The following is a 16,895-nucleotide window of genomic DNA, read 5'->3' on the forward strand; positions in this document are numbered from 1 at the left end:
TAACTAGAGATGGGGCTGTTCCTTAATCACTACCAGGGGTGGTAATGAAAGGCCTCAAGAGGTACATGTGAGATCTGAAATGAAGAGAAGGCAGCTTTGAGGAGGAAGAGCGTTCCAAATAGAACAAATGCAGAGGCCCTGTATTTGGAAGGAGCTTGGAGTGTTCAAGGGCATTAACGCCAGTGTGGCCACAATAGTAAGCAGCTGATATCAAGAGATAGGTAACAGCTAAATCGAGGATGGCCTTGTACTTGGATTTTACTCTCGAACTGGGATTGTAGGGATCTGAGCAAGGAAATGATGTGATCTGAATTAGTAGGGAACCAGTCAGGAAGGGCTGTTGGGTGATGTCGATGGTCGCTTGGATTAGGGTTGGAACAGTGAAGATGGTGATAAATGGTCAGTTAATAAGATAATTTGGGATACAACCTACAACACTTTATTACGAATTGGATTTTGAATGTGAGGGAAAGATAATTTTCAAGGATGACTCCTAGGATTTTTATGCAACTTGGTGTGGAGGGCAGTACTCTTACTGAGATAGAGAAGGAGCAGGAATGAAATGTGGAGGGAAGATCAACAGTTCTCTTATATCCATGTTAAGTTTCATATGCCAATTGAATATCCAAGAAGAAATGTCAGGCAGTATGGTATGATTTTGGAATTCTGAGGAGAGCTCTGTGCTGTGATTGGTCAGCAGAGGTCTTTGCAGCTATTGAGTTAGAGGAGATCATCTAGACAGAGAGTGTACAGAAGAGAGGAGGCTGAGGACTGAGCCCTCTGACACTCCCAACATGTAGGGTTCTAGAACAGGAGAACCATGCAAAGAAAACAGACAAAATATGGCAAATATTGGGGTCATGGAAAGCTAAGTTTCAAGAATTTGTCTTGGAAAGTATAGAAAGTTGTGTCACGCTGCTGAGAGGTCAAAGAAGGTGGTGAATTAATTAGGGTGGACTAACTGCTAAAATAAATAGACCCCAAAATGTCTAATGGCTCAAACACAGTAGTTTCCCCCCTCATATAACAAAAGGGGGAGTGGTCATGAAGAGGTCAGTAGTCTGGCTCCCCCTCACTTAATCATTTAGGGACCCAGATGAAGGAAGGCTCTACTAACTTCACAGTGTGGCTTCAAGATCACATTATACTCATCTCCATTACAGCTAGCTGGGAGGGAAAAGGAACATGGAGGATCTTTTTTTTTTTTTAATTTTATTTATGTATTTTTGGCTGCGCTGGGTCTTCGTTGCTGCACACAGGCCCTCTCTAGCTGCGGCAAGTGGGGGTCACTCCTCACCACAGTGCGTGGGCCTCTCACCTCGGCGGCCTCTCCCATTGCGGAGCACGGGCTCCAGGCACGCGGGCTTCAGCAGTTGTGGCGCATGGGCCTAGCTGCTCTGCAGCACGTGTGATCCTCCTGGACCAGAGCTCCTTGTCCCCTGCATTGACAGGCGGACTCAACCACTGCGCCACCAGGGAAGCCCCAACATGGAGGATCTTGAACGGAGATTTTCATGGGCCAGGTCTGGGAACGGTACACATCTCATGTTCCATTGGCTTGAATTCAGTCGCATGATCACCCCTAACTGCAGTGGAGATTTCAGAAAATAAGCAAGCTATACATAGAGAAAAAAGGAACCAGTTTACTGTGAGTAGCTAGTAATCTCTGCCACAGATGGCTTTGTGTAGGTCTCAGTGACTTCTGGGAAGAGCTATTCCAGTGAAGTGATAAGGATGAAAGCCCAAGAGAGAACAGGATGTAGGAAATGAACAGACTTTTTTTCTGTAGTTTTGCTATGAATACGAACAGGAATGCAGCAGAGGCTAGAGGAAGAGGGAACATCAAGGGAGAGTTTATAAGAGGCTTGTTATCAGTGCAGACAGAATGTATACTATTTTTAACATTTGAGGAATGGATTCCCAGGTTTATATTGTTATGATATAGCTGTGTTGGTGACTGACAGATAAAATATGGTGTATGCTGAACTTGACCAAGTAAGTGGTGTATTGTACTTTAGGTTTCCAAATCTAATTGTCTTTTTTTTTTTCATTAAAATTTTACTTTTTTTTTAATGGGGAAAACTCACATGGAATACACTTCAAAAGGTAGAGTTTTGTAAGTGAAAAGCCTTCTTCCTCCATCCACCACCACAAAATTCTACCTAGAGGCAACCATTTTTTATCTAATTTTTTTGTACACCCTTCCAGAGATCTTTCTATATCCAAGAGAATACAAATATACATTTTTTTCTTTTTAGGCATAAGTGGTGGCCCCCTGTACAAACGCACATTACTTTTATTATTTCACCATATATCATAGAGGTCATTACATATCAGTAAACAAAGTGCCTGCTCATTCTTTTTTACAGGTGCATAGTATTCCATGTTTTTTAAAAAAAATTTTACTAGAGTATAGTTGATTTACAATGTTGTGTTAGCTTCTGCTGTACAGCAAAGTGTATCAGTGATACATATACATATATCCACTCTTTTTTAGATTCTTTTCCCATATAGGCCATTACAGAGTATTGAGAAGAGTTCCCTGTGCTATACAGTAGGTCCTTATTAGTTATCTATTTTATAGATAGTGTGTATTTGTCAATCCCAGTCTCCCAGTTTATCCCTCCCCCCTGCCCGCTTTCCCCCCTGGTAACCATGAGTTTGTTTTCTATATCTGTGACTCTATTTCTGTTTGTAAATAAGTTCGTTTGTACCATTTTTTAAAGGTTCCATATATAAGCAATAGCATATGATATTTGTCTGTGACTTACTTCACTCAGTGTGACAATCTCTAGGTGCATCCATGTTGCTGCAAATGGCATTATTTCATTTTTTAAAAAATCAATTTATTTATTTTTGGCTGTGTTGGGTCTTCGTTGCTGTGCACAGGCTTTCTCTAGTTGCGGCGGGCAGGGGCTACTCTATGTTGTAGTGCACCAGCTTCTCACTGGGGTGGATTCTCTTGTTGCAGAGCACGGACTCTAAGGTGCACGGGCTCAGTAGCTACAGCACACAGGCTCAGTAGTTGTGGCTTGCGGGCTCTAGAGCACAGGCTCAGCAGTTGTGACGCACGGGCTTAGTTGCTCTGCGGCATATGGGATCATCCCGGACCAGGGCTCAAACCCGTGTCCCCTGCATTGGCAGGCAGATTCTTAACCACTGTGCCACCAGGGAAGCCCTATTTCATTCTTTTTTCTGGCTGAGTAACGTTCCATTGTATATATGTACCACAACGTTTTTATCCATTCCTCTGTCAGTGGACATTTAGGTTGCTTCCTTGTCCAGGACATTGTAAATTGTGCTGCACTGAACACTGGGGTGCATGTATTGTTTCAAATTATGGTTTTCTCTGGATATATGCCCAGGAGTGGGATTGCAGGGTCATATGGTAGGTCTATTTTTAGCTTTTTTTTTTTTTTGGCTGCGTTGGGTCTTCGTTGCTGCGTGCGGGCTTTCTCTAGTTGCGGCGAGCGGGGGCCTCTCTTGTGGAGCACAGGCTCTAGGCACACGGGCTTCAGTAGTTGTGGCACACAGGCTCAGTAGTTGTGGCACGTGGGCTCTAGAGTGCAGGCTCAGTAGTTGTGGCGCATGGGCTTACTTGCTCTGCGGCATGTGGGATCTTCCTGGATCAGGGATTGAACCTGTGTCCCCTGCATTTGCAGGCAGATTCTTAACCACTGCGCCACCAGGGAAGTCCCTATTTTTAGTTTTTTAAGGAACCTCCGTACTGTTCTCCATAGTGGCTGTACGAATTTACATCCCCACCAACAGTGTAGGAGGGTTCTTTTTTCTTCACACCCCAAATCTGATTGTCTTAATCACTTTTAAATGTAGTAATGAGGTCAATGAATCAATTACTAGATTGAGAACAGAATTCTCTCTTCTAAGGCAAATGTCCTTCCATCAAAGAACAAGAACTTCAAAATGAGTCAGTCCATTTTTTTAACAGAATGTCAGAATGTATTCATAGCTGTATGCTCAATAATATACTGAAAATAAAGAACCTTACTTTTTGTAGTCTGAAGATTTTATGGCCCTTCCTTTCACTTGGTAACTCAACTGAAGTGTGCCAAAAACCCATGATCAATCAGTATCTCATGAGACCTAAGTGGTGTGTTTTTTTTTGTTTTTTTGGCAAGACACTGACTGAAGCACATTTTTGGGGGGATGTCCAGATATGTAAAGAATGATTGTTGCCAAGAGTTACTTAACAGAGATGATTGCTAAGGTGAGAAAGAGAATTAGGCTACTCTAAGCTAAAATGTATAAATTTACTGAAAAAAGATTTCTAGGCAGGCTATGTACTTCTTATCTTCCTATATTCACTGTTTAATTCCAGAACATTTTCATTAGCCTAAAAAGAAACCCCAGGGAATTCCCTGGCGGTCCAGTGGTTAGGACTCGGCACTTTCACTGCTGGGGTCGGGTTCAATCCCTGGTCGGGGAACTAAGATCCTGCAAGCCATGCAGTGTGGACAAAAAAAGAAACCCCATACCCATTAGTAGTCATTCCTCATTCCCATCTCCCCCTCAGTCCCTGGTAACTACTAATCTACTTTCTGTTTGTATGAATTTGTCTATGCTGAACACTTCATATAAGTGGAATCACATAATATGTGATCTTTTGTGTCTGGCATCTTTCGCTTAGCATACTTTTAAAAATATATATATATATTTATTTATTTGGCTGTGCCAGGTCTTAGTTGCGGCATGTGGGATCTTTAGTTGCAGCATGTGGGCTCCTTTAGTTGCAGCATGTGGGCTCCTTTAGTTGCGACATGCCGGCTCTTAGTTGCAGCATGAAGGATCTAGTTCCCTGACCAGGGATCAAACCTGGGCTCCCTGCACTGTGAGCGTGGAGTCTTAACCACTGGACCACCAGGGAAATCCCAGCATACTGTTTTTAACATTCATCCATGTTGTAGCATCTATGAGTACTTTAGTCCTTTTTAAGGGGGAATAATATTCCATTGTATGGATATAGCACAGTTTATCCATTCATCAATTGATGGACATTTGAGTTTACCTTTTTGGCTACTATGAAATCAATTCATATGAATATCAGTACTGCTGTGAACATTCATGTACAAGTTTTTGTATGAACATATGTTTTCATTTTTCTTGGGTCTATACCTAGGAATGGAATTGCTGGGTCATATGGTCCTTAGTCTCTTTTTAACCTTTGTTTCTTTGCCATCTCTCAGGCTTTCTTCTTGTTGCCAATCTCATACACTCCCACAGTGTTTTCTTTAGATTTTTAGAACATTTCACTTTCTTTAGTGATTAAAATCTGCATTTCAACCTCCTTCTGTATTGTCCCACTTGTTCATGTTACGATTCTTTAGGAAAAGTTTATGACTTTTCATACTGCGACTTCAAGTTTCTTTGAATTCAGTTCCAATGACATTTTTCAATAAACTTCAGCTACCCAAAGGAATGGCCAAACATTCCACTCTTTAGAACTCATCATCATCATCTTGTGCCATTTCCAAAATCTTAAATTCGCAACTTGCTTTCTTTGACAGTAACTTTTTCTCCTATTTCACTCCCATTAAACTTACTCTTCATGCCTATGATGAGCTCCATTTTCTCAGTGCCCCTGTATATTCAACTTATTAGTTAACTTGTCATAATTTGTCTTCTGATCTAGCTGGAAACACAGCAAACCATTTCAATTGTGCTTTCTCCATCATCCCTGATTTCTTAACTTTTTTGTTTAATCTCCTTGCACTACCACTTCTCTAAGTAGCTTACGTACTGTCTATTTTCTCCATTCTTGAACCTGAGGATGCCAAGTCCTATGAAACAGAGTCAGTTGGTTTCACTGTAAATTCATGGTGTCCATGCTCAAGTGGGCACATTTTACTATTTCGTATTCCTTTTATATCAAAATGTCTTCTTTCATAACTACCTATTTCAAGGAATTTCTGCTCACATATCCTTGAGCCTCAATCTCACCATTATCTTTTTTTCTGCAGAAATTTTTTTTACAGAGAAGATCTAAGCCAGCTAATGTGTCTGTCCTACACTTTTCTGTTTTCCCTCTTTCCTAGAAACTTCTTCAAGGCTAAGTCCTTTTCATACTTTATTACCTTCTCTTCACTACCTCTCCTTGGTTTTTCATTAATTATTCCTTTTCTTGCCTCTTTAAAGCCCCTCTCTCTCCGTTCCTTTTCCCTACAAAGATTTTCTTGTTTAAAATTTCTTTTTAAAATAAACAATAACCCAATCCCGCTTCTACCTAATACTACCTCCTCTTCACCAAACATGTATCAATAGATGACTTTACCCAGGATGTGTAATTCTCTGCCTCCCCCCCCCGCCCCCCAGAAGATTTGAGTTTTATAGCAAACCGTATTGTACAGACCTGGGGCCCAGGGGCTCAACCCGGCTGGGTCCCCCACTTGTCCCCTGCCAGGTTGCCTCCTCCCCATCCCCCCAAGCAGCCCCATCCTCAAGCCTTTTGAGATCCCCATGACCCCCCCCCACCCGCCGGCCTTTGATCTGCGCAGTCCCTTCCCCCATCTGCACACCTCCGTTACCTGAGGTATGTGAATAGATCCCCGCTTCCCTACATGGTACAACCTGGTTCCCGGGGGAGGCCTGGGCTGAGGGACAGGACTGGGCCACCAGGGATGTGTAATTCTTGAATACCCTATGCCTCCTTTACAGTTGGCTTTCAAACTCAATTCTTTTTGAAATTGTTTTCTCAAGCATTGTCTAGTCACCAAATCCAGTTTTTTAGTCTTTATCCTTTTGGTTGCTTGTGGGATATAAACAGGTTATTTTAAACTTCAGGGCCTTTTGCTTAGAGGTACCTTTAAAATGTTTATGTTGTTGAATATTTTTGTAAAGTTACAAAAGTAACATATTTTTACATTCTTCTTCTCAAGCTTCAGGCCTAACAAACCCAGATTCGCCACTTTATAAAAGGGAATCTGCTTCTCATATAAAAGAAGTTCATCACATTCTATTATAGCCTCTAGAGATAACTAAATGGGGCATGGCTCCCTCCAACGTGGTCACACCTAAGGATAGAGCTAATTACATCTTGCATTGACTAAAGAATTATATTCTTTCCATACCCAGGTCCCAGGTCTGGTCCTCATTATTACAGTTTCAGGAACTGGATTTTAAGCAGTTTGATCAAGGTGATCCGGCACTGGAAGATTAATTCATTCTAAGCAAACTCACAAAAGCTTACTTATAAACCAGAATGTTTATTTCTTTGTATACAAGAAGGAATTAATACCTTAATATTGACTATGGGTATAAATACCTGCTATCCAGGACACTCTCCTAACTGGATCATGGTATTATGGAAACCAAATAGAATTATAAAATGGTTAGTTTTTATGATTTAACATGAAAATAACTGAGTGCTTAAGGCTTCCTCACTGCAGAGGTATGGCTTAAACCCCAAATTCCTTGAAAATGAGGAAAGCCCTGTTTCTTGTGTGACTTCAGCATGTGCATGATTCTGACCTACCCGTCTTGCCTAATCATGGATTGAGTTGGTCTGTGCCTTAAACATCGCATCCCCAGCTGCACCCTATGTGGCTGTGTGTCATACGCCAGTATTGCTCATGTCTTTTAGTTCCCCAACCGTCTTAGCCCTTTTCCTCTTATTTCATTCATGTCCTCTCTTCCCCTTCCGTTATCTCCAAGTATTTCCCTCACTTTCATTGCCCAGGCTGTCCTCCCCAGGGTCCCTTCTAACGCCAGTTCTGTCATCATTTACCTACTTTCACCTTGCCTCGCCTACTTATCACCTCCTAGACTGTCACCCTCATCTCCTACCTGGCAGACTGACCCCACTGCCCAGACCGGAAAGGAAGCGTCGAATCGCCGTCAAGCCCGAACCTTCCCGGTTGAGGGGCTTCAGAGCCCACTCCCCGGCCCAGACGAGGAGCTTGAAGAACGCTTCATGGCGCTCTTTGCACGGTCATCCCCTTCCATTTTCACCCAATCCTACAAAACCACCACCACTTTTAGCCTCTCCGTGAGCACCAGAATCGCCTGTTGTCCTCAGTCGCGAAGAGCGGTCTCCCGGTGAAGGCAGAAAGGTGCTTCCTTACTTGAGAAGGTAGGTGTGTGCTGATGCTGGCGTCTGCGCATCAGTGATCAGCACCTGAGCCAAGCCCCAGGTGAACTGGATGGGTGGTTGGCGCTAAGCCAATCAGAGATCTCGACGACAGAACCCAGCCAATCAGAACACGGGAGGCTTGGCGCACTCGGGGGCGGGCCCGGGCGGGTGAGGATCCGCCCCTTGCAGCTTGGTGGCCAAGCCTTGGCCCAGGGCTAGCTAGAGCCGAGCAGGTTCACAGACTCCAGGGACCGGGCGCCTTAGGAGCTGGGAGGCGGTGCCCTAGCACCCCAGCTAACTTCCCTACAGGCCTTGGCCTTAACAGGTATTGGTGCCTGCCGTGGACGCATTTAGACCCCGGCCTTTTCTCTCTGGAGACTCTGTGCCTATGGTTGGGGACAGAGTGAGGTCGTTGCCTTGACGACGACAGCATGCGACCCGCGGTCCTCCTGAGTGTGAACTTGCGGTGGGTTGAGGCCAGTCGGCCTCCTTGCCTGCTTCACCTGGGACCCCTGACTGTGTCTGCGGAAGAAATCGCGACAGCAGTAGAATTGCTAGTTTGCTAGTCAGCATCTTTTAGACCTGCGAACGAGATGCATTTCACCTCAATTTTGTTTCCAAGTTGAAAACCTTTGGGTATTTCCACGCCAAAGGATTTAAAAGAAACAGTAAGTATAATACTTTTGAAAGCTTCTATTATCTCGTTCTTTTATCTATAAGAGATTTCAACCTGTCTTTAACAAAATAAAAAATAGCATTTTTTTATTATCTAAATTATTAGTATGAGAACCATATGCTTCCATGGCACATGTCCAGAACTACCACATTGCCAATTGGCCAGGTTTCCTTTTAGTTTGTATAACCCTTAACATTCCCAAGTAGAAGGCATGAGAAGTTATGGTTTATGAGTAACTGTTTCAGGAAACAAGAGGCTTTTTAAGCCTTGATACTTTTAAAGTATTTGTGGGAAGTGCCACTTGAAAAAGCAGGTGTGTTCAGTGTGCTGTGACCAAATGTGCAGTTGGTTGGAGAATACACTTGGAGTAGTCAACTTGCAGAATGTTAGCTTGTGACATGCTTCAGAACCTCTTAGACATGCTTAAGGTAATTTTAACTGTGTTCACTTTGCATTTCCAAATATTGAGGACACTAATTGCAAATGTTTTAAAATGATCCAGGTTATAGATTCCAGCTATTTTTGTCCTTGGTATGATAAGCCTAAAGTCTAGTCCTTAATAAAATATGCTGTTTTAGTGGAAGGAAAAAAAAATTAAAGAAAGGAGAGAGAGAATTACATTGAGAAATTTTTTTCAAACACTGACATTTTATTTAAAAATAGTTAATAGTATAACTGATTCACTTTGTTATAAAGCAGAAACTAACACACCATTGTAAAGCAATTATACTCCAATAAAGATGTTTTAAAAAAAAAAAGTTAATAGAGGTTAAATGGAAGTTAAAATGTCAAATGTATAGAAAGTTAGTGTCAGAGACACTGTTCTGTAAACAGTTTATAGTAGAACCTACTATCAAAGCTGGTAGTAAAATAATGAAATAATTGGGTTGGTGTTGACTGGGATTTATTTATTTTTTCCCTCCCGAACATCAGTCTTCTGACTTTCCATGTATATATACTATATATATATAACTATATATATATACACTGTATTATTATATATATATAATAATTATATATATATCTATCCCCTAAATTGTCAAATGTAAACTGTTGAAAATGTATTGTATACATTGGATTATCACAGTTTGCCAGAACAAAGAGGATATTTGTTTTGTCTTTGTCATCAGTGTACCAATAGGGAAGCAAGGAAAACATCACAATTCACAATCTGGGTAAATTAATTTTAGGTTGCCGTAGGTACACTACTAATGTTATAGGTAAGAATTTTTTTTCTTTCCAAGTTTTTTGAATGAGTGTTTTTATATTGTCAGGTTAAAAAAAAATTCAACTATGAATCATCATTTGAATATATAGTTACCAATAGCCTATTTTTTTCCTCCCAAAACTTTTAGAACCACATTGGGATTAACAGAAACATTTTTTATTCTTTGCTTCTGGAATTTAATTTCACAATCAGATTGTAAAAATAAATTTAACTTTGAAGTTGTAGTTTATTAGCTTTTATATTTCATGGCGATCAAAACTTATGAATTAAAATCTAACCGTATCTGGGCTGAAAAGTCTTTTGCTATACCAAAATATGTAGTGGAATGATTGCTGGTCCTTCACCAATTATTAGTAAAGTAAGAAAGATTTTGTTAGGATTGCCAGAAAATGTCATATAATGGGATGTAAAAGAATTCTAAACACAAAATTCAAATAATCATACTTATAGTGATTAATCATTAAAAGGATTTTTGAAATACTGTATTTGGTACACTAACATTTAATTATTAAAAATCTGCTTACATACTGTGATGTCATTGCTGTTATTTTATATGTTCAATATAGGAATTTAATTACTATGGTAATAAAAGTAAAGAAAAATAGTTGATCAGAAGTTGTTAGTGTTAACTTGGTAATATTTTTCCCAATAGACTAGAAAGCGCATAAAGATCCTCAACTTTGATCTTTTAAACCTGATGTAAAAAAATAAATTTTATCTTCACTGTAACCAGATTCACTTGTGCCTTTTTCACCTTAAAGTGAAAAGGAATTGTGTTTTTCTAAAGTAAACTGTTATTGTTTTGTATAATAGTTCAAGTATTGCTTTATCTTAATTAAAAATATATTGAAATTTCATTAACATGAAATTTAGTAATTTAAATTTGAAGTTAATGGCTTCAATTCCATTTGCCTTGTCTATTATGAACTGTATGTGAATATTTTGAAAACATAACTTAGATGCAGAAACATTACACAGGGCAGCCATCGATGCAGTGTCTGCTCTAATATGGAAAACAGGTGTGGAAGAATTAATTTGGGAGGGTGAAGGAAATTAACATACTCCACATAATTAACTCTATGTTTTGGTTTCCACAGCAAGAAAAATTCCTACTGGTTTTTAATTAAAATGGAAAAATATGAGAACCTAGGATTGGTTGGAGAAGGGAGCTATGGAATGGTGATGAAGTGTAGGAATAAAGATAGTGGAAGAATTGTGGCCATTAAGAAGTTCTTAGAAAGTGATGATGACAAAATGGTTAAAAAAATTGCTATGCGAGAAATCAAGTTACTAAAGGTAAGTTATCACATATTTTGAATTGAGAAAAAAATGAGTTGTTTCTTAAGTGACAGTAATTTTTTTTAAAAAATGCATAACTTGGTTTAAAGTATAAATTTCTTCTTTTTTGGCAGTAAACGACAAGATTACATATACATATTCATTTATCTCATGAATATAAACATGATTTTAATATTATTTGTTGCTTCTCTCTTATCTGCCTATCTATCTATCTACCAACAACTGTGTTGGGGGTCTCTAAGACCACCGCAAGGTTTGATGATTCACTAGGAGGGCTCACAGCACTCAGCAAACAGTTGTACTCTTGGCTATGATTTATTACAGAGAAAAGATATAAAGGAAAATCAGCAAAGGGAAAAGACACATGGGGTGAATTCCAGAGGAAACCTGTCACTTTTCTTCCAGTGGATTAACACAGGATGCACTTATTTCCTCCAGCAATCAGTTATGACAACACGTGTGAAATATTGTCCACCAAGGAAATTCATTAGAGACTCAGTGCCCAGAATTTTCCTGGGGCCTTGTCACAGAGGTACCCCCTGCCTGGCTCATAACAAAATCCCAGACTCTCAGAGGAAATGCAGGTATTCAGCATAAACCATATTGTTTGCACGGTGAGCCACTTTATCAGTTCTGGAAATGAAGGAACACTTCTGAAATCCAAGTACCCAGGTAGCAAACAAGGGCTCATTTGCAAGCCAATTTTCTAGGGATAAAAGTCTCAGACCTGCTATGTTAACTCCCTCCTGCCACCAACCCCCCATCAGTCTAACCTGAAGTTTATCAATTTTATTTATCTTTAGAAAGAATCAATGTTTGGCTTTCTTGATCTTCCCTGTTGTGTATTTCTTGTCTATTTCATTAATTTTTGTTCTTTAGTATTTCATAGCTTCTACTTATTTTGGGTTTATTTTACAGTTCTTTTTCCTAAACTTCTGAGTTATATGCTTACTTCTTTAATTTCTAGGTTTTTTTTCTCATATATGCATTTAAGGTTATAACTTTCCTTCTAAGAACAGCTTGGTATGTATCCTAGAAATTTTGATTAGCAGTTCAAAATATTTTCTCATTTTCCTTAATTGCCAAACGTGGAAAATTTCTAGGTTTTTCTCCTTGGTTATTTACTTTTGACCCAGTTGCCCTGTGATCTGAGTATATGCTATGTAAGATTTTATTCCTTCGAATAAATACCTAATATTTATCCTTTCCACTATTTATCAATTATTCCTGAGTTTCTTTCTTTTTTAAAAAAAAAATTTATTTATTTATTTATTTTTGGCTGCGTTGGGTTTTCGTTGCTGCGCGCAGGCTTTTCTCTAGTTGCGGCGAGCAGGGGCTACTCTTCCTTGCAGTGCACGGGCTCCTCATTGCGGTGGCTTCTCTTGTTGCAGAGCATGGACTCTAGGCCCATGGGCTTCAGTAGTTGTGGCTTGCGGGCTCTAGAGCGCAGGCTCAGTAGTTGTGGCACGTGGGTTCAGTAGTTGTGGCTCATGGGCTCTAGAGCGCAGGCTCAGTAGTTGTGGTGCACTGGCTTAGATGCTCCACGGCATGTGGGATCTTCCCGGACCAGGGCTTGAACCCGTGTCCACTGCATTGGTAGGTGGATTCTTAACCACTGCACCACCAGGGAAGCCCCTGCTATATTTTTACATATCCCTTGGATTCCTCTTACCCCTCTTAGGGATTAACTACCTTTACTAATTACACTGATCTACATTAAATTTTCCCTGTCCTGGTACAGGCACACTACCAGCCCAGTGCCTCCTCAGTAAGTTCAAAGTACTTGCTTAGAGTGTCTTGTTTTCTGTGTTCTTCATTATTATTTATATTGGATATTGTTTTTGGAAATTTATTTGTAGAAATGTTTTGAGGCTAAGATAGATAAAAGTTATCTTCTTCCAGAGAGGATATTCATTTGCTTCTGCCAGGTGCATGGGGATGCTCCCAGTCTAGTATGTTAATCCAAGTTCAAGGTACAGGTGATGTGAAGCCTGGACTGGTTCATTTCCGTTCATTTTCACTGGGGAAGGTGTAGCCCTTAGGGTCGCAACTTAAACTGGAGGTGGTTTCTGAAAGACCCCGCCTTTGCAAGACATTTAGACTTGACTCTTCCTTCCCTCTTAGTCCCAAGAGGACACAAAAATCTAACCTCATTTCCATATCTGTTACTTCATAGCAAAATCAGCTTTGAGTCCTGAGATTAATTCTCTTTGTTCTCCTGTTACTGAGTTTGACCCAGTTCTTCCTCGCTATCTTCTTAGGTCTATTTCTATATGCCTGAGAAGATTTTCAGTCCTTGTTCTCTTCCCTTTTTGGTTTTTGAGCATTCTACTCAGATATCCTCTAGCTCAGAGATTCTTTCATCAGCTGTATCCAGTCTACCAATAAGCCAATCAAAGGCATTCTTATTTTGTTACAGTGCTTTTGTTTTTTAAATTTTTTTTATTTTTTAATTTTTATTTATTTATTTGGCTGCACCGGGTCTTAGTTGAGGCACGAGAGCTCTTAGTTGCCGCATGCGGGCTCCTTAGTTGCGGCATGCAGGATCTAGTTCCCTGACCAGAGATCGAACCCGGGCCGCCTGCATTGGGAGTGCAGAGTCTTAACCACTGGACTGCTAGGGAAGTCCCTGTTTTTTGTTTTTTTAATCTCCAGCATTTCTTTTGATTATTTATTAGGATTTCCATCTCTCTCTCTGCTTACATTGCCCGTCTGTTCTTGCACGCTGTCTACTTTACCCATTAGAGCCCTAAGCAAATTAATCATAGTTATTTTACATTCTTGGTCTGATAATTCCTACATCCCTGCCACGTCTGCTTCTGATGATTTTTCCGTGTCTTCAAATCGTGGTTTTTGTCTTTTGGTACGCCTTGTAATTTTTTTCTTCAGAGCTGGGCATGATGTACCAGGTAAAAGGAAGTGCTGTAAATAGGCTTTTAGTAACGTGGTGGTGAGGTTGGCGGAAGGGAAATGTTCTGTAGTGCCATGATTAGGTCTCAGTCTTTCAGTGAGCCTATGCCGCTAGCCTGTGAACTTTACAAGTGTTCTTCAGGCTTTTTCTCCCCTCCTTAGGTGGGATAAGATGGCTACAGTAGGCTGGAGTTGGCTATCTCCCTTCCTCAGCTGGTTAGGCTCTGCTTAACTAGTTCCCCCCAAGGGCAGGCCTTGTTAAGGACAGAGTGCTGTGGCGTATTTCCAAATGGTTCCTTTTTTCCTCTCCCTGTGAAAGCTGAAGGAGATTCTTCTCCGAAATTTACCATCGGAACTTGGCTGAGCTCCTAGAAATAACATCTTACAGTGTTGTGTGGATTTCCCTGAAGTTTTTAACTCTCGGGCTTGGCCGCATTGAGCTTCCGATAGCTTATCCATTGCAGTTCAGGTTTTCCTACCTTGGCATTGGTTCCCACAGAGCTGTGCCCTCGTGAGTCTCTGTTCCAGTAAGCAGAGACTCCCTGTGTTTGCTGGTTTGTCTCTCCAGTCTTGGAGCCGGTGGTTTGCCCTACGTCCTCTCATCTCTTATGAATCCAAAAAAGAGTTGTTGATTTTTTAGTCTACTCAGTTTTTTACTTGTTAGGGTGGAGTGGAGACTTCCAAGCTCCTTACATGTAGAACAGGAAACCGGAAGTCTACATACCTTTTATTATTTTATTATGTTTTAATTTTTTGGCTGCGAGGCTTGCAGAATCTTAGTTCCTCGACCAGGGATTGAACCTGGGCCCTCAGCAGTGAAAGTGTGGAGTCCTAACCACTGGACTGCCAGGGAATTCTCTACATACCTATTAAAATTTAAGTTTACTAGAAGTTTGTGTGTGTGTGTGTGTGTGTACTTATAGTAAAAAACCAAGTGAAACAATAGGCCATTAGACTAAGGTGGCTCTAATGCCTTGGCACCCTATGTAAACAAATCAAAGGAAACCTAAGCTAGACCCAATTCCTGTAAATGCTCAAGGTTAAGACATTGTAAGTTAAGCACAACCAGTCACAAACAGTCAACTAGGCTTTCCCAAGTAAAGCAACCACTTAAACTGGAACCAATCAAATAATTTACTTGCTTTGCTTCCATGTCTGCTCTATAAAAGCCTTTCCCTTAGCTTCTTTTTTTTCTTTTTAAAATAAATTTATTTATTTATTTATTTTTGGCTGTGTTGGGTCTTCATTGCTGCACACGGGCTTTCTCTAGTTGTGGCAGGCAGGCTTCTCATTGCGGTGGCTTCTCTTGTTGCGGAGCATGGGCTCTAGGTACGCGGGCTTCAGTTGTTGCAGCGCGAGGGCTCAGTAGTTGTGGCTTGCAGGCTCTAGAGTGCAGGCTCAGTAGTGGTGGCACAGGGGCTTAGTTGCTCTGCGGCCTGTGGGATCTTCCTGGACCAGGGCTCGAACCTGTGTCCCCTGCATTGGCAGGCGGATTCTTAACCACTGTACCACCAGGGAAACCCTTTCCCTTAGCTTCTACCAGTAGAATGTTCCTAACCTCTTTCAGTATCGTGCTGCCCAGTTTAAATCAATGTTTGCTCCAATAAACTCTTGTCAATTTTAGCATGTTTATCTTTTAACACACTGATACAAATTTTATTTATCTACTTATTTTAATTTTTGAAAAGGTAACATATGAATATGCTATAAAATTAAAATGCATTTCCCTGCCACCTTTGTGTACCAGCTATTTAGTTATACCTTCCATAAGCAACTGTATCCATCAGAGGAATTCTGGTGTGTGTACATATATCAAATGGCAGCATATTCTACACACTGACCTGCATCTTGCCTTTTTTCCACTTAATGTAGCTTAGTGATTATTGCATACCCGTGGACATAAAACTGCCTTGTTCTTTTTAACTGCTGCATTTTATTTCATTGTATGGATATGCGTTAATTCACTTAATATATTTGGAAAGTGCTTTGTGATCCAACCTGGAATCTTTTGTTTTAATAGCTAAGTTTAGCCCATTTATAGTTATGATGTAACATAAGTTTGGTCTTAGTTTTCCTTTTTTTCCCCTCTAGAGTCAGAATGGCTTAGTGGTTAAGAATAAGAAATCTAAAGAAAAAAAAAAAAGAATAAGAAATCTAAATATTTTGTATACAAGTCAGCTGCAGGTCTGGGTGTGTTTATAAGGCAGATGTTCTGTACATGAAGGAGGAACTAAACAAAACTGAAATGTTTTCAGGAAAACACAGAGGCTACAATTCCTGGGTTCTAATTCTCCTCTACCAGTTATTGCTGTGTGACCTTGAACAAGTTACTTAACCTCTATGTGCTTTAGTTTCCTCATCTGTAAAACAGGATAATAATTGCAACTATTTTATAGGGTTTTTGTCCTTAAGGTAATGGAACATAGTAAGCATTATGTAGGGGTTAGTTATTATTATTTATAATATTATGTATTTTATTACTACTTTAAAAATATTTTTCTATATAGTCTACTTTTTAAAAAAAATTTATTTTTGGCTGTGTTGGGTCTTTGTTGCTGAGCGCAGGCTTTTTCCAGTTGTGGCGAGCGGAGGCTACTCTTCGTTGCGGTGCACGGGCTTCTCATTGCAGTGGCTTCTCTTGTTGTGGAGCATGGGCTCTAGGTACGCGGGCTTCAGTAGCTGTGACACAAGGGGTC

The 16,895-nt window shown here is 40.4% G+C and overlaps 1 protein-coding gene across 3 annotated transcripts in view; it reads left to right on the forward strand.

The window, feature by feature from the left end:
• The first annotated feature begins 8,256 nt into the window (after positions 1-8,256).
• The window catches only part of CDKL2 (cyclin dependent kinase like 2), a 36,996-nt gene continuing 28,357 nt past the window's right edge, over positions 8,257-16,895 (forward strand). For 2 of the 3 annotated variants that reach the window (XM_082390219.1, XM_082390221.1), the window contains exons 1-2: positions 9,769-11,009; positions 11,088-11,286. In XM_082390219.1, the coding sequence (XP_082246345.1) occupies positions 10,999-11,009; positions 11,088-11,286 (210 nt within the window). In that variant the 5' untranslated portion in view covers positions 9,769-10,998. Of the gene's footprint in view, positions 8,755-9,768; positions 11,010-11,087; positions 11,287-16,895 lie in introns of those variants that run through there. The other variant, XM_082390220.1, reaches the window with a different exon arrangement.

This window comes from Balaenoptera borealis (genome assembly GCF_965194805.1).
Source record: "Balaenoptera borealis genome assembly, chromosome: 4".
NCBI lineage: Eukaryota > Metazoa > Chordata > Mammalia > Artiodactyla > Balaenopteridae > Balaenoptera > Balaenoptera borealis.